The sequence below is a fragment of the Chenopodium album genome, chromosome 26 (assembly GCF_948465745.1).
Source record: "Chenopodium album chromosome 26, dcCheAlbu1.1, whole genome shotgun sequence".
In the NCBI taxonomy this organism is placed as follows: domain Eukaryota; kingdom Viridiplantae; phylum Streptophyta; class Magnoliopsida; order Caryophyllales; family Amaranthaceae; genus Chenopodium; species Chenopodium album.
The window spans coordinates 12976399-12994212 of record NC_137859.1 but is presented as its reverse complement, the minus strand read 5'-3'; the positions used below and the strand labels follow the sequence as shown (position 1 = coordinate 12994212).

The following is a 17814-nucleotide window of genomic DNA, read 5'->3' as shown; positions in this document are numbered from 1 at the left end:
TCAATTCAGCAAAAATAATGTGAAATGAACGGATCCTTAGCCGTTTAGGGATCATCAACCGCAAACAAAGACATCCCAAACCCAAACGACTTGTTTTATGTAAAGGAGAAAGCCAAGGGCCTGGTTAAGCCTCACTTGGCGCCTTCCTTGTTCACAAATCACCCCCCAAAACATGGCAGTGGCTTCACTTATCCACCACCACCAAATCTTCTGCTACTCAAACCCAAAACCCCATTTTCATTCTATAATCAAAACAACAACAACAAAATGGTTTCTCAACACCATTCCCAACTCTTCAACTGCCCACAAATTAGCTCGATTATCTTTCATTTGTTGTACTTCTTCGTCTCCGTCGCCGGATACAGCTGAGCAGACGCCGGAGTCATGCGTCAATTCTGGACTCTCTCTCTTTTCCAAAGGAAGGGTGTGTTCTTCTGTCTTTCTTTTTAATGATTATGTTTTATCAAAGTTGGAATTTTGTGATGTGGGTTTGTTGAATTTTGCTGATTTTTTTTGTTGAATTGGTGAAATTTTTATGTGGGTGTTCTTTGATTTTAACTTGCTTTAGAATTTGAGAATGAAAATGTTGTTTTATGGGAAGTTTTGGTTGGTGTATTATATGGTTGATTGTTTGGTAAAAGAATGCAGATAGGTTTTTTGATGAGGAGGAAATGAGCTAATTTGTTTAATTTTGAAAATTTCCTAAGATGAACTCCCAAAATATGGAACTAGACACTCCAAATTGATACTGTATTTGACTATTTCAATTAGAATCAGAGAGCCTCCTGCCCTCTTTGGCTTCTTTTGCCATGGAAATTGGACAATCATAGGGCTTTCAATTTCCCTGCTTTGATGATAGTGTGAACTCATAATTTGTTCGTTCTACAATACATGAATTGATAATTAGTGCAAGAATCGGCTTTTAAAAAAATTGTAATCTTTGGGGTGAGGACACGTCTTCACTCCGGCTCCATTTGATTTGACTGAAAGTTCTTGCAATGGAAAATTATTTCCATGAAAATCAATTATCAGGTGGAAAATGATTGTAAAATTAGTTTTCCTGGTTCCTTATAAGAAAGATTATGGAGAAAGGGAAGAAAGAGGATGGATGGGAGTGGGGTGAGAGTAAAGGGGATATTGCAAGGTGCAACCAAGATCAATTTATTGTTTTGCAAATTTGTTCCCTTGGTAATTGCATGGGCAAAAAAATTGCCTTTATTGAGCCATGTACAAGGTACACCTGTTGGTACTTAGATATTTGCTGCAAAGGGTGGTAAAGGGTAGGGAGAAAAATAGGGCTTTCTTCGTCATTTCAAGAAGAAAATATGTCAATCCTTGGGAGAAATAATTCACATGTATCTTATCACTATTTCACACCCCTTTGCAAACCAAGCAAAGGAGAAGGGAAAAATCATATTTCTTGAAAATGTTTTCCACCCAACCAAACACTCTCCAAATGTGCCTATGTACTATGTAGAATCCCAAACCATCCCAAACCTCATGCTGAGTGTATTTCTTTTTCTGCTTCCCTTGTTTAGATTTTTTATTGTGAAGGATTAGACCTGATATCAGTAATTGGTGATGGTTCCTTGGGGACACAAATACAGTTTTGGCTTCCCTAACTGCTGACTTGCCTGACTCAACTCCAAATGTGCCTTCACCTGCCTTCTCAAATTTGATTCTCCAAATCATGGTGCCGTCTGATTTTTATTTTCAGACCTCATTAAATCAGACTTGTGGCTGACCATCTTTGATGCAAAAGTGCTATATTCATTGGATTTGGTCCTCATAATAACTTAGAGGTAAGCTAAATTTGGGTAATTGACTCTGCTGCTGGTTTTCTTTCACCATGCAATTTTTGAATTTTACTTCTGAGGGTAAAGCATCCTCAATAAATCTAATGAAGTAATCATTGATTTAGAATAACCATTTTCCTCCCATGAAATTTATAGGAAGCTTATTGTTTCTCTTTATACTACTACGATAACAACTACCCATTGTAGATCCCAACATGGGAAGCCAACTGGATTTGGGGAGGTCATAATGCGTGAACCCTTACCCTAATTGGTATAAGACAGTAAAGAGGTTGAGTAAGTCATTAATTTAGTTACTTCACTAAGAGCTGTTTCTTCCACTGTTGATTTGCCTGTCTTAACTCTTTCCTACCCCCATAATTTTACTTTAGGCTATATTGAGGGCAATAATTGGCCTTAAGATTCAAGTACTAGGTCTATCTTGAACTGTTTATATCCCAATAGAAAGAGTATATATGTATCTATATATTCTTTTCTCCTTTTCTCTTTTGCATTCTTAAATTTGAACTGTTTTTTACTGCACCTGTTAAATTCTCCTATTTAAAATGACTTGAAAGAGTGTCCACTTGTATTATGCAGGTTAGAGAAGCTCTGATACAATTTGATACAGCACTTAGCTTGAATCCTAATACTATGGAAGCTCAAGCAGCACTTTACAATAAAGCATGCTGTCATGCCTACAGGTAATTTATTTCTTTTCCTTGTGATCCAGACTTTGATAAGTGTGCTTTAGAATCGGTTGCCCATCAAGTTTCAGTTATCAGCATTGCATATTTATTAGTCTCTCCATCTCAAAACTCTTAATACCACAAATCAAGACTTGCTACTAAACTTGCTAATTTGTCTCCTTCGAAAGAAACACACATGTTGCTTTCTTCTTATAAATTAGGCATTTCCTTTTATTTTGGTTTCTAGATATATCCTGGAAGTTCAATAGCTTTTCGAAGATGTTCTTGTGAAGTAACTATTTTATACCAAAAGATCGAAATGTTAGTGGACATGAAGCAGATAGACTAGGGTCAAATGAATATTTGAAACTCTGACGGATAGTACAATTTCCCTTTAATTTTTGAGAATGATGCTCTTCTTCTTGCTGAATCTTATCTACAAATAATCCAGTGTTTTGAAAAGCTCCAAGATATATTCTGACAGATCTGTTTTACTGGTTTTTTGGTTTCCTTTCTTTTGAGGCAGGGGGGAGGGAAAGCTAGCTGCTGAGTGTTTGCGCACTGCTCTTAAAGATTATGACCTTAAATTTGGGACCATCCTCAATGACCCAGACTTAGCCTCTTTCAGAGCTTTACCAGAATTCAAGGAATTACAAGAAGAGGTTTTAGTTATCAATTTTAGTGACCGACTTCTTATTAGATACTGCTTGTATGAGCTTCAAGTATATTACATCCATTTTCTTTTTCTTTGCTTTCAAATAAAATCATTGTTATCCAATCTAAAATGCAGGCTAGACTTGGTGGCGAGGATATAGGCGATAGTTTCAGGAGAGACCTCAAGCTCATTAGTGAAGTACAAGCTCCATTTCGTGGTATCCGGAGATTTTTTTATGTAGCTTTTGCAGCAGCTGCAGGAATTTCCACTTTTTTCACATTACCCCGGTTGCTCCGAGCAATTCAAGGAGGTGAAGGTGCTCCTGATCTATTAGAGACTGCTGGAAATGGTGCTGTAAATATAGGAGGTAGACATGACATATTATATGTATTTCTGATATACTTTATTCTGCACTTGTTAACATTAAGCACAAACTTTGAGTCATGTTCACTCTTTATGGAAATTAACTTGCTTGAGTGTTTCATAATGTATCATTAAAACATTTCTTGAAAGTAATTATGTTATAAAAATCAGCAATGTGCAGGCATTGTTATTCTGGTGGCACTGTTTCTCTGGGATAATAAGAAAGAGGAGGAGCAACTTGCACAAATATCTCGAGATGAAACTCTATCACGGTTACCTTTACGTCTTTCTACTAATCGGGTTGTTGAGTTGGTGCAGCTACGGGACACTGCTAGACCGGTAGGTGTCCATTTTATTTACAATTTATACACCTTTACTCTAGGAAGAATGTTGTGATTTTATATTGTTGTAAGCCATGCAAAAAATATTATCTCCTATCAATCACCTTATTTATTCTTTTCCCTATTTACTCAACTGATCTTAAGCTTCAATTAACCATCAGTTGTACTTGTGATGATTATGGACTTAAGTAGACCTCACTCTTAAGTCTTAACCCTATGATAGGAAGTAATGAATAGCTGTTTAGTTGAGTAAGTTGCAATGCATTCCTGGCCTTTTTCTCTAACTGTACATAATATGATAAGCAAAATGAGAATGATAACAATACTTAGGCTTTGACTCCAGTTTACAATAAAATGACATGTGTTTTTCCCCTTTGTTCATTATATACTTAACAATTTATAGTTGTAGATAGGTGTATGATATTGAAGTTTCTCTCAATTAGTACCCTCATTTGCTGAGACTATGTTTGATTCTAGGTTATTCTGGCTGGCAAGAGGGAGAATGTTTTTATGGCAATGCAAAAAGCTGAAAGGTTTAGGACTGAGCTTCTTAGAAGAGGTGTTCTCCTAATTCCTGTCATTTGGGGTGAGGTTGAGGCAGCTCCAGTAGAAAAGAAGGGCTTTGGGGGTTCTGCGAGGGCTGCTGCTGCTCTTCCCTCTATTGGGGTATGTTTATTCTATATTTTTTCTTCTAAATAATTTGCAATTGAAAAATAATTTTGCTGCTGCAAAAGCTAGGATTTTCTGTTTGAACATGCAGTCATTTTGTGCATGTCAAGGCTGTTTCTAGTAACTACTTGATTCGGAAATGATTTTGCATTTTACATCAATGTTAAGCATAATTTTACCAACCTGCTAAAACTTACGAGCAATTTTGTTTTCTGTGCTCTAACATTTTAGGACGACTTTGAGAAACGAGCTCAGTCTATAACTACAAAATCCAAGTTGCAAGCTGAGATACGATTCAAGGCTGAGGCTGTGTCCCCTGCAGAATGGGAAAGGTGACTCTGCTTTCTATTTTGCCTACTAGTTATCAATGGCAAAATGCAAACATAGTACTATAACCCTGGAAGGATATGACACTTTGTGAATTTAGCTAAACATAATATGTTATGTTTTTTCTTAAAAAAAAAGAAATTATATACAACTATCTGGATCTTCATTGCTCCCATTTTCCCATGCTCATTGTGTTGAAGTTCATGATAAATGCAGTTTATGCTGTAGGTTAATTATTCAGTGAGATTTGAAGTTAATTGAAATTTACAAGTTTCAATTCAAGGTTGCTTAATGAAGTTAAGTGAATGTTCACCTCTAGTAAAGGCATTTAGTCCTTGTACAGGTGTTTCCATGTATCTGCAGCATATCTTAAGAGCATGTTCAGTTTGATTTATAACATAGTAATCATTTGCAGTAGGATACAATTGAATGTGAGAGTCTAACGGACTATCTCTAGGCTTGCAATAAAAGTAACTGTCTTTTTTCAACATTTTCTCAATGCAGTGAGACTGATCAAGAAACATTCGAATTAATTTTTTTTTAAAAAAAACCAACTTTTTTACTCTACTTTTTATTACTAGCTTAATCTGTGTGCCAAACTCACTTATGAAGAATTCAAGGATAGAAATAGTAAATTATTAACAAAACCAATTATGACTTGTCGACTTAAAAAGGTCCTAACTTTTGATTATTTAAAGGCAGTCCCAAATATGATGTTATTTTCCCAAAACTGACCATTTTATTGTCACAATTTTACTGGCTCTTGAATATGTTTTAACAAGTCTAATGTTGTCCTCCTCCCTCTTTTATCTCTCCACCCAACCCCTTCCTCATACAAAAATCTCAGCCCCGAAATCATCATCATCACCACCACCTATCCTGCCCTCACAGTAGCCTAAACCTAACCACCTCACCACCCTCTCCTTTGTCACTCTAACCAGCCCACCACCCACAGCAGCCCTGCCTACCTCATTATGATGGCCACACCAACCTCCCCCATAGAAGCCACCTCAATGTGCCTCCATCAAATGTATCTCTACCACCAACCCCCCAATGACAGCCACCTTATCATTCTCCATTCAAGCTGACACCACCATCCCTGTCATCATCTTAGATGGAAGTAAAAGAACTAAGAGAAAGAAGATGAAACCAAAAAAAGGATCTGTTGAAGAGGAGAAATAAATCAGCAGTGAGCAGGATAATGGGGAATATGAAAGATAGAGAGAGGATATATATATATATATATATATATATATGGTAGTTGCTCTAGGTACAGGGAGGGGAGATAGAAGAATTAAGAACCACCATGGCCATTGATGTATTGATTTGTGAGGGCAAAATTTAATTTATCCCAGCATTCTGGTTGATGGTGGTTATTGCGTAGGAAAGGATGTTGGGTGGTTGTTAAATTATGGAGTTGGTCTTTAAAGGAATGAGAAAGGAGGGAATTTTATTTCTTATTTTTTAAAATCATTTATTTTAAATTTCCCGGAAAAGAAAAGTAATGCATTTACTTTCAGCAAGTCATAAGTCATATGGGACCATTTGAGAAGAAATTCTCATAATTGGGACTCCCCAGTTAAAGGAAAGCTGAGACGTTTAAAAGATGATCGGCCATAGTTGGGACCTTTTTGTCGATTTTCTTATTATAGCAATTTCCTGTAATATTTGATTTTTTGGAAAAATGAGATCATGAGTCATGACTTTTAAATGCAGGTTTTTGAAGCTATGCTCATTGGGTTTTTTCCGTTTAAGTAGATTTGTGACTTTTCTTCATTATTATTCTATGGAGGTGATTTATAATAGTTCCCTGAATAAATATGTGTTTGAACTGCTGTCACTATGCCACAAGATGCAATTTCATCCTATGTGTATTTTGTTTCTTTGTCTTTCCTTACTTCTTCCCTTCCCTCACCAATCCCTGGAATATTGTACAAAATATTGAAGAATAAGTTAAGAACAAGAACCAACCTGGAACATATATGATATATCAATCTTTAGGGTCTGCTTATCTTATTCTAATTACAGATGGATAAAGGACCAGCAAAAATCAGAAGGAGTCACTCCTGGTGAGGATGTGTACATAATACTACGCCTAGATGGTCGGGTTCGCAGGTCAGGCAAGGTTAGTTTTCTTTATAGAATATCAATCAACTCTGCTTCTGCATGTACTAGATACCTCCTAACATTGAAATGTTTTAATAATGGCTAATTAAGCTTTTCTGGATGGTGTTTGGATATCTTAAATCATTCTTAAGGGCTATGTTACTTGGACTCGGGTACCCATGTCCGACACGGGTATGTGTCTAAGTGTCCGACTCGGCTTTTTTTTGAAAAATTTCCATGATTTTGAACTAAAAGTGAAGTGTCCGGTGTCATACCCATGTCCGAGTGTCGAGGGTCGGACACCGGTACGTGAGGTGAAATGAAGAGCCGAGTAACATAGCTTAAGGGGACCCCTCTTATGGGTTAAGGCTTTGATTGATTGATTCTTAAGGGGACCCCTCTCTGCACTAAACAGTTGTCGAACCTCCATCTTGCGAACTTGAAGTGGGGTGTGAGTATATGGCCTTGATGAATTGTTTAAATCAGTAGCTTACGGAGCACCTAAATCTGTTTTGGATTGAATAGTTTGTAGGGTAAAATTATGGGAGTGCAACAAAAAGAAACAAAGTGTGAGTGGCTTTTTTAAAGATTGGCGAGGAAAGGACAGAGGGAGTTGAATAGTTTGTAGAGAAAATTATGGGGTTGATATCAACAAAAAAGAAACAAAGTATAATTGGATTTTTATTTTTTTTGTAATGTTGAGGAAGGGAGAGAGGTAGCCAGAGAGGGGATAGAGAGAGATTCAGATCTTGTTTTATGATTGGTTTTTGCTAACATTTATATTGGTTTTTGGAATTTGTCAAACAGTTTAAATTATGTTAATCCCTCTTTTCATTGTATAGTTACGAGTTAAGTGGAAGACTTTAGATTAAGGACTGCGTAAATTCAACCCCTTTCTGTTGGTTGTAAGCCGCATTAGGGACCGAGTAATTCTACCGTTGGTGTACTTATTGCTTCTCAAAAATTGCACCCGCCCACCTAAAACTAATCCAACAATACTGACACAGTGACACCACTATTATATTTGTGCCTCCCCTAAAACCTCATTAGCCCTATTTAAGGCCGAGTTTAGCTATGGAAAGGGTTTGTGAGGCCAACAATACCCTTGAGCATTGGAAAACACGAAAAGGGGGGAGGGGGAAAGGCTTAAGCTTGGTGACTTGATCTACTTTTGATAAAAGTGCAAGAAAAGATGGTTGTGTGAGGGGTCATGGTGGAACTTTGAAGGATGCATATGGAGAGTTATTTCCTCCGTTTTTTTTAGTTGCATCAGTTTGTAAATTGCGGACTTCTAGGAAATTTTTGTAGATGAGAGAGATAGAGAGAATAAAAAAATGGACCCATGTGATAGGAAAAAGATAGAGAGAGTTTATTAACTAAAAAGAAAGTGATGCAACTAATATGAAATTTCTGTTTTAGGAAAGTAATGCAACTAAAAAGAAACGGAGAAGTATTATTTTAACCTCTAATATTTTTAGTTAATGTTGGTTAATCTAAGGTAGCTAATTACTTTGTCACATAGAAATTGGAAACAAAAGATTGTTAATTTATGAATCTAATTTTCATCAAGAGTTGGATAAATTTCGAAAACCAGTATGTGCATTTCAATATGACATTAGGGATGATCAAGAATATATGACTTTCTGTGCTGTTGTTACCATGTAAACTTAGGTTTTTTTCACAAGCAGCATCTCTTCATTAGCCAGCCTTCCTTCAGCATTTTAGTATATACAACTGATACAGGTGGTATCTTTGCTTTGCATGCTATGTAGTTAAAATTTTCAAACTTAAATGATTTCAGGGAATGCCTGACTGGCAGCAAATAATACAAGAGCTTCCTGCTATGGATAATTTGTTAAGCAAACTTGAAAAATGAGGTACTTGGCTACATTTTCGGCTGGGTTATTTTGCTTTGAGAAATACTGTTTTTCTAAATTTATTTTCCGTGCAATGGCATCTCACTTTTTGATATGTGGTGTGTTCCTTGGATGACATTACTGGTGTAAGCCATGTTTAACAAATTAGAGGTGTGCGCAATCCAGAAGATTTTGAGATCTCAAGTCTTTGCCACTCAACATCTTGCATTACAGTGTAGATGAAGAGATCTAATATAATTTTCATTTGTTTTTCTGTTGTGTACTTGTTCTGGCATTTTGATGTCATGATGTGCAGTTTTAGTTTTCTGTTGTATAGCTAAAAAGCCATTCCCATAGGCTATCAGATGCTGTGGATATTGATTTGATTATAAATTCAGAACGAAAATTGAGTTTGAGCGCATACAAATACAATGTTTATTCCACTAAATTGTATACTTAACAAGTTCAATCCTCCATGAGACATCAGATATAGAGTTGTATAATGTTTATAACAGTCCGAGTATCTCCTTCGATAGCAAGCTTGAAAACACCGAAATTCTATGTGCTACCAAGGGAGAGGAAGGCTCCAGCAAAAAGCTCTTGCTGTTTATCAGCCAAATAGGCGCTTAAATGGAAGTCATAACATAACTTTTGTTTACTCTGAATCATTCTGTTTCAAAGTTGATCTTTGATGATGCAGGTGTGTTAACAAGCTTATTCAGTTTAAATCTTGAGGGTAAATTTAAAGATACGGGATCAAATTCTGTCTAAATTTTGATCGCTTCACACTTTCTTAATGAAAATAACTAAATTTTTTTTTTTTTTTTTATAAAAAGGTGAGGTTTGAAATCATTAATAGTTATACTTTTCGTTGTCAAAAAAAAAAAAAAAAAAAAATAGTTATACTTCGTATAAAACAGGAAACAATCAATCTATCTACCTAAAAAATCTTTAGGCGTCATATCATAATTGTAAAATGGCTAATAATTTAGAGTATAATAGATAGCGCAACAAGAAAAAGTACTTAAGGCAACAACAACAATTATCATTGTGCATTATTCGTCTAATTGCAAACGGTGGATAAAATTGTCACTATTATTGTGCAAAAGAGGTGGAGAATAGGGTACCAACTTTTACAAGGAGTAATAAACTAATAATATATGGAACATTCGGTCAACCCAAGTTGGATGAACAATAAAATTTAATAAGACACTACATAAAACATTATCAAGATCATACGCTTTTATGTAAGTCTAATGTAAGAGAAAAGGGCAATTTCTATTGTAAAATAGATTGTATCATGTGCATGATTGTATAAGCCAAAAAATAGTTTTAGTTGTAACACACATTCAATTTTGACTCGGTAATTTATTGAAAAGTTATTTACACTTTTGGTGAAACTGAGTTGTGTTATCAATCTAGGCCTTACATAATGGTTATGGATTAAAAAGGGCTTTGATTATGAATCTTTTGCCAGTAATATAAATCAAATTTTTCTACAATTGAAAAAATAAAGTCAAAACTATTTGGATTAGGAGATTTATCAGCTTAGTGTTAATAAGAATCAATGACTATTAAAAAGCTATACAAATTTGGTCATAATGTAAGCAAAATCATCAATGAGACATTCCTCAACTTACGTGCCCTCAACATTGTTAGTTTAAGTCAGAATTCAAGTTGTTGTGTACTAATTAACAATTAATTATGCTAATACCGTCCAGCTTCGTGCCCTCAACTATGTTGATTGAAGAATTCAAACTAACCTAAATTTTTATTTTATTTTTTGGCATCTCCAAACAAACCAAAAAATTAAAGTATTCTCCCGTTTTCAAATAAAAGTCTCATTTCACCAAAAACTTAATGGTTTCTAAATAAAAGTTTCAGTTCACCTTTATATTTACGTTACAATTTTAATTCGACAAATTTCACTGTCGTTTTTATTTTCACTTTTATTAAACTAAAATCCCATTACCTTGTTTTTTATATTCACCTTTAATAAACCAAAGTCATATCACATTTCATCTTCCTAAATACGCGTATAAACAGTGAATGAGACTTCTATTTTAAAAAAAGAGTATACAATGAACATCATATTAGTACAACCTTCGTGGTACCTACTATGTTAGTTTATCAATTCAAAGAACATCCCAACTCAGCTGTCTCCACCAATTCTACAAATACAAAAGTCTCAACATAAAACAGAATACAAACCCCAAAAAACAGCATAACCAAAAACACAGAAGAAATATCACAAAAAAGTAAAACATGGGCATGAAAACAGCAACCTCTTCTCTTGCCCTTCTCCTAGTTTTCTCTCTTCTCCTTACAATATCGACTTCTTTCGAAGACAGCAACGAGTACGCGATGAGTTCAGAGGTCAGTCGACGTTCACTACTGGATATCGAAATAACCTTCATATCCTACTTAGTCCTGGATCGTAATCGTGTTCCCTGCTCGAAGGCTGGCCTGAGTTACTACAACTGTGCTTTCAATGAAACTGAAACTGCTAATCCTTATGAACGTAATTGCCAAGAAATTACTAGGTGCCAACGTTCTTAGTCATTTCTCTCATTATTTTTGCAACTTCGTAAATTCTTTGGCAGTCCATCTTATGTATGATGGATTTATTGTTTGTATTAATGTGTATTAATAACGCAAATTATTAAGAAAGTGTGTCATTTTTGTTGCAACATAATGTATTACCCTTGTGTTTCGTTATTTGATACAGTTGAAAGCTTTTTTTTTTCTTTTATTTAAATGTCTAGTTAATTTGTGACAAACTATACAACCTTATATTATTTTGTCACAATTAATGTTGGTAAATATGGTTCGATTCTTTTTCAATTGTTTGGTAGTGTTGATATATAAATACAAAAAATAAGAGGTTAAAAAATCTTTTGATGTTTGATTTGCAGTTTACAAATACAGAGTACTCTAATATTTTTCTACAATAATTAGCTTGTAAAACAACCAAAAAAAAAACCATGAATGCACATTTTATAGTATGTATAATCTACTAACAGTTCATCGTTTAAATGTTTAACCTTTTTATCAACTCACTCCATTAAAGCAAAAAACATATGGAGAGATTGCAAAAAGAATTGGAATTTAGATTCATGAAAGAGCGAAACACAAATCCTTTTAAATTTGGGGTGCAAATGAGCCAATACATTTGTGAACAACTTATGAGCGTGGTCAAAACTCTTTCATCAAGCAATAAAACAAACTTGGCAAAAATTTACGCTTGTTTACTAAACAAACTTTACTTGAAGCATTTGCAAACATCTGGCTTATCACTTAATTTTTTTGATCACTCGTTTATAACTAAAAAAACTCATATTTTGATGAAATTATATACTAGTAAATGGTTAATTTTCCTCAAAATAAAAAGATCGCAATAGTCGATCAAATCTTGCTAAGGCCACTAAAATTACTCCTAAGAAATAGGTATTCAATCAGTCTCTAAGTTCTACAGTATAATACAGAAAGAAACTTTAAACAAATGTTCTCCATTTTCACAATTCGTTGTTGCCTCGCATGTTGATTATCAAAGATAATACATTTCATCTTAATTATTACTACCTATGAACTTATTATCTCAGTATGTTTTCAAGGGATTAAATAGAATTAGCATTTTACCAAAGCAATTTTACTAAACTGAAGCTTGAGCTGGAGCTAGAATTACAGACAAGCAAGCTCAAACCGAGTCGGGCAAATAATTTACCCAGTGAAACAACCTCGAACAAGAAAAATTAAAAGCTCGTTCGAGCTTAAACGCCAATATTTTTCATCCAACTCAGCTCAAGCAAGCTTATACCTAACTTGACTCTGTTTGTAGCCATAATGTACATGTACAATTTTCTAAGCAATAAGCGGAGGGAGAGCAAAAAAAAAATTACCTTCCGAAAAAGTCTCAAAGACGTTTATATTTCTAATTTATACAATCTTTATCTTTAATTATTACTCGTAAGAAAAGTCACATTCAATTTCATAATTCATATGAGAGACAACTCGTAAGCCGGAAGTTTCAGCATCTAACTTTTTTTTATCAACAGTTAGTGGAAACAGCAGTTTGAGGGAACTATCACACTTCATAGTCGAATTCCTGAAAACCAAATGCAAATCTAAGTCCATGTTTTATTCTCCTACCGACTTGGCGACTTGCAAGCCTTGCAGACAGCAGCAATCGAATTTGACTCATAAGCATCACAAAATGGTTGACAGGTAACAACAAAGAGTTGGCAAGGCCAAAACTGAGGAATAGAAGACAATGAAAGCACAAGATGTTGCTAGTAGCCGAAACATTTACTTCATATATCAAGGATAGATATCAAGGGCTGCATACTCACGATACAAAAGATCATTAACTATCCACCTCTTCACACATTAAGTCAAGAAATTTGGTAGCTGCTAATCAGGCAACTAAGCTACACACAGCAAATCTCCAGTGACACACACATGGTTCAAACTTCATAGCGTTGATACAAGAACAAATTTCTTGGGAAATGTTAATATCAACATAGAAAGAGCCCAAAAATAACCAATGGAAAGTAGGCACCTTGAATCCTTGATGGACTTCATTCGGTGGTAATAGGAGGATCCTCTGGCTTGGAATCATCAGGCTTAGATTTTGATGCTGGCACTGGAGAGGGAGACTCATCTGGCCCCATTTCTTCTTTCAGATCCTTAATGCTCTGCTCTAGTTCATCGATACGATTACCCATTTCATCTAGTGCAATTGTGGTTAAGAAATAAACAGTCTGGAAGATTATGGTGCAGTAATCTAAACCATGTCATAGATAGACGGAAATTCTGAAACTCCGTCCTCAGATAAAAACAATAGCCAAATAAACAATCTAGCAACTAAGGTAAGCATTTAATGATGGTCTTGCAAAACAACATTCAGTTGGTAAGCACAGTTACGTAAATTTAGATGAACCAAAACAAAAGCACACAGAGAAAGGAAATGAAAACATTTCATAGCCTAAGTCTCAGTAAATGCACCCAACACTGCCTCATCAGTTGTACAGAGCATAATGCAAGTGCAAAGAAAAGTTGGGTTATAAGTCTTATAACTGAAATGCCCAAATAGAAGAAAATTTGTGCCCAGGAATGGATAATTCTTTTTATATTGCCTGCATTTCAACAGATGTAACAAACACTATTATTTACTACTTAAGAGATGAATAAAAAGGATATTTTTTGTCACAATGCCCTCAGACATAGCTTGAAACCTGGTTTGCTGCAAAAGAAAAATTAATGTCAACAACAGCATTAGCATACATTATAAGGGGTATGAAGCACCAATTACCATTTGCTGAAGAAGATTTTGTACCTGAAAAACAAATAAAAATCATAAGTATAACAGAGCAAATACTATCAGAAAGCACAAAGACCCGATTGTTACGAAGACATATATAGTCAGTAACATAATTGGTAGCAAAATTGGTATAGTACAAGTTTTTGTTTACAAAATAGGAAACATGCAATCAATCAAGTTCAATACAGTGAGATTAATCAAGATGCAATTTCCTTGAAGTATAATATAACAGCAAGCGCTAGACATGAAGTTTTATACAAATAAATAGTCTTTGCAGAGATATCCAGATGTAAAAATATGCCTAAGGGGAGATTTTAAAATAAAAAAATAAATAGAAAATGAAAATCACATGAAAGGAGAATATAAAGAGAAATTTGCTTTAAGGATGAAACATCCAAGTAAAAGTAATTCATGCAAATCAAACTTTAAAGTGCTAAGAACTAAAATTAAGAATCAGAAAAATATCAAACAACTTACAAATGCAGCCATATCAGTGGTATTTTGTTTAGGTTCATCTGAATCATGTCCATCCTGCCACCAAAATATCCAATATGTCATTTAAAAAGCTTAACATAAGCTGAAATGCCAGATTAAACAAGTAAACGGGATCCAATCGTAACATGACAAGAAAGCCATACACAAAAAATTATTGTTAGCAGAGCTAAAGTCTCAAGACTATATTTACAAGATACAATTACAAATAAAAAATCATGAAACGGAAAATAGCCATATAAGGAGGATATCCCACAACCCCACACTCATTTCTAGCTCGTAGTCAAGCCAAATAAAAATCCAATCAACTAAATAGAGTTAAGCCTTGATGGTCATGTTACGCACATAACCTTGATGCGATTCCACCCCCAATTTGACATTTGACAACATATACTCCTAGACTAACATTACTATAGCTTCCATTTTTTTAACAAAATCATCTTCATTACATCTGTCCAAGCTATAATAATTCATGGCACAACGATAAGCACCACTGATTGTACACAGTTATAAACACAAAATAAACTCGTGTAGCGACATTGCCTTATAAATGTTACAATGTCATAGCGATTAAGGACCTACCACTCTTCAACTTCCCTACATAAGTTTAATGAAATGCTAAATCTCTTAACATAAGCAAATGACTTGCAGATTGATTTGTTGGTCAGAATCGGAAACTTCAAACGCTCGTTAAATTCGAAATCTCTTAAAAGAACAAATTGTACTCGAGGGTTTGAAGACTTCTAATAGCAAAGTAATCGAAAATTTGAAATGCTGGACTTACAGAATGATATCACAGTCTTTTTATATACCAAAAAAAATCCAAATTCAATCAAATAATACTAAAGATTATCTTACATAATTTACATGGATTTCTCTTCTCAAGAAAATTGCAACTCAGTATAAAAGATATATTAGTAGAGATCGCAAAAGTAATCGATTACCAGAAAAAACCTACATCAAAATAACCCAAAAAAAATCGAAAAATCTGACAAAAACTCACAATTTGAATATCAATAATCAGCAATTACAAAATCAAATAGATCGGATATAGTTGTTCAAATAGCAAGATCAAAAATGCATGATAGCAACGCAATTACAACAAAAAATTGAAATCGAAGTATCACAATTTCGCAAAAGGCAAAAACCCTAGAATACACATAATAATTTTAAAAATATGGAGAAATTAGAGAAAAGAGCGTACCATTGTCGTTGCTGAATGAATTGGAATTGGAATTGGAATTGGAAATGTGGAAATTCGAAACTTAGGATTATAGAATGAAGGAAATGAAATAATGAATGGCTTTGCTTTTGTTATTGTTTTTGTTTTGGAAGTGCGACGCGCGTGAGTGGAAAAGCTTGCTAAAAGGAACTAATTGAAAATTGGAAAAAAAAAAAAAAAATTAAATTTAAAATGGAAAATTTTAAAATTTAAATCATTCAAATTCAAATTGCATTACAGTACGTGTGTTTTCACAAAGAAAAAAAAAAAAAAAAAAAAAAAAAAAACCAACATCGCATTACGTATTTACGTGTGAATAGGCTTCACTAGTCAAGACTAGAGGGATGGCAGTGGATCTGGACTCACCCGATCCGTGTATCCAGATTCGTTTTTCACAAATATGGGTCTTCAAATTTTGGCCTTGACGGATCCGGATTTGGGTTAGACCCGGATTCAGATCTGTTTACTAATTTTATAATTTTTCTATAAAAAAAGTACAGTATAATTGCTTGTTAAAAAAAATGTTGATGTTTTTATATAAAAAAAAATGTTGATGACGTTAGTAGTGAACTAGTTATGAAGATTAGCCTTTTCAAGAGATAGATTTTGAAAATGCATATCGAATACATCATCATTGTTTTATTGCTAGCTCATTTGTATTTTATTGTTTTTTTTTTCAAAAGAGAAGTGTATAAGTTGGTTGCTTTGTAATTTTGCATTAGTTGTATAACTTTGATTTAGACTGATCTTACCCCCGACGGAAGTTTGAAATACATTTTTTTTATTTGACCCTTACATACATTTATTGCAAATTATTAGGCAAAACATACTGGACTCGTTTTGGACCCGGACTCGTATCTGTTGGACCCGTCGGATCTGGATCCGAGCTGAGTCATTGCCATCCTAGATCAGATTTGACCAAACACTAGAAATTTAAAAATAAATCAAGAATCGGAGATTGGATCAGTTTTTCTTTAACCTAATCGGACCAGACCGATAAGATCACTTGGATGGATTCTAATTAGATTTTTTTTTTTAATAACATTATTTGAAAACAATAAAAAAAAAATAAGGTAAAGGAAATTTTGTCTACTCATATTACTAATACTATCTTAAAGTGTTTAATTTGTAAGATTACTACCTCTGGTCATTTTTTCTGCAAATTAGCCTAATTTTGAGTTTATGACGTTACTTATTGCAATTGATTTAAATTACTATTTTCGGTTGATAAGAAACGACATTGAAAATCTTAGTGGCATGGTGGGCTAGGGAGGGGCGTTTGGTGGTTTTTGTGAGTGGGGGATGGAGAACGGGGTGGTTGCGTCTGACACAAGGGGTGGTGCCAATGGGGGGGGGGGGATTGAGATTGGCGCTCAGGGTGGGGGGAGGGCTGGTGAGGGAAAGGACTAGGCTGGACGGTCAGCATGGGGGTTAGGGTGGTCCAATGAAGGGAAGGGAGGGGCTGGGCGGGGTTTTCGTTTTTTTCAATTATTTATTTAGTTTTAGATCAAATCGTCTTGACACGTGTGTGTCAAGTCACCAATTACAATAGGTCATTGACTTTTGTTGACCGGTCATGACCTGATAGTAAAAAAGCGCCCCTCCCCCCCCCCCCCCCCTCAAGTTGAGATAATTCAAAATTAATCGAAAGTTGAGATGAATTAAAATAAGGAAAGCTGAAATGAATAATCCCACCTTTGTTCGATCTGCTCAAAACGAGCCCACCTTTGCTTATATTGGGAATAGCCCACCTTTGCCATCTATTTTCTCAAAACAAGCCTTTTTACCTATGACCTATTGAGCAGGTTAATTTTTTATATATTTTTTTTACAAATCTTTCTCCTCCACTTCACCACCCTATTCCCACCTGCATTCCCTGTCACCACCAACACTACCATCCCTCACTCCTCACACCACTCCTTACCAAAACCAAAGCCACCACACCACCTTCGCAGCAACTATACACCATCAACCTTAATTA

At 34.8% G+C, this 17814-nt stretch overlaps 2 protein-coding genes across 4 annotated transcripts; one reads left to right on the top strand and one right to left on the bottom strand.

Annotated features, from left to right (window-relative positions):
• The first annotated feature begins 117 nt into the window (after positions 1-117).
• Positions 118-9255, top strand: LOC145617486 (protein LOW PSII ACCUMULATION 1, chloroplastic-like). Of its 3 annotated transcripts, none has more exons than XM_081672193.1 (10): positions 118-424; positions 2394-2497; positions 3009-3144; positions 3273-3504; positions 3682-3839; positions 4319-4507; positions 4742-4842; positions 6866-6962; positions 8745-8820; positions 8969-9255. In XM_081672193.1, exons 1-9 carry the CDS (start codon positions 173-175, stop codon positions 8817-8819), a joined length of 1344 nt encoding a protein of 447 aa, XP_081528319.1. In that variant the 5' UTR covers positions 118-172; the 3' UTR covers position 8820; positions 8969-9255. The 3 variants fall into 3 exon arrangements, with proteins under 3 accessions (XP_081528319.1, XP_081528317.1, XP_081528318.1); XM_081672191.1 differs by having other exon boundaries at positions 119-424; positions 8951-9255; XM_081672192.1 differs by lacking the exon at positions 8969-9255 and having other exon boundaries at positions 119-424; positions 8745-8944.
• A 3466-nt stretch (positions 9256-12721) lies between these two features.
• Positions 12722-15978, bottom strand: LOC145617907 (heat shock factor-binding protein-like). Its single transcript, XM_081672670.1, has 5 exons — positions 15816-15978; positions 14597-14650; positions 14111-14134; positions 13999-14041; positions 12722-13531 (listed from the first exon to the last, which is right to left on the bottom strand). The coding sequence occupies exons 1-5, from the start codon at positions 15816-15818 to the stop codon at positions 13377-13379; spliced, it is 279 nt and encodes a 92-aa protein (XP_081528796.1). The 5' UTR covers positions 15819-15978; the 3' UTR covers positions 12722-13376.
• Positions 15979-17814: the final 1836 nt, after the last annotated feature.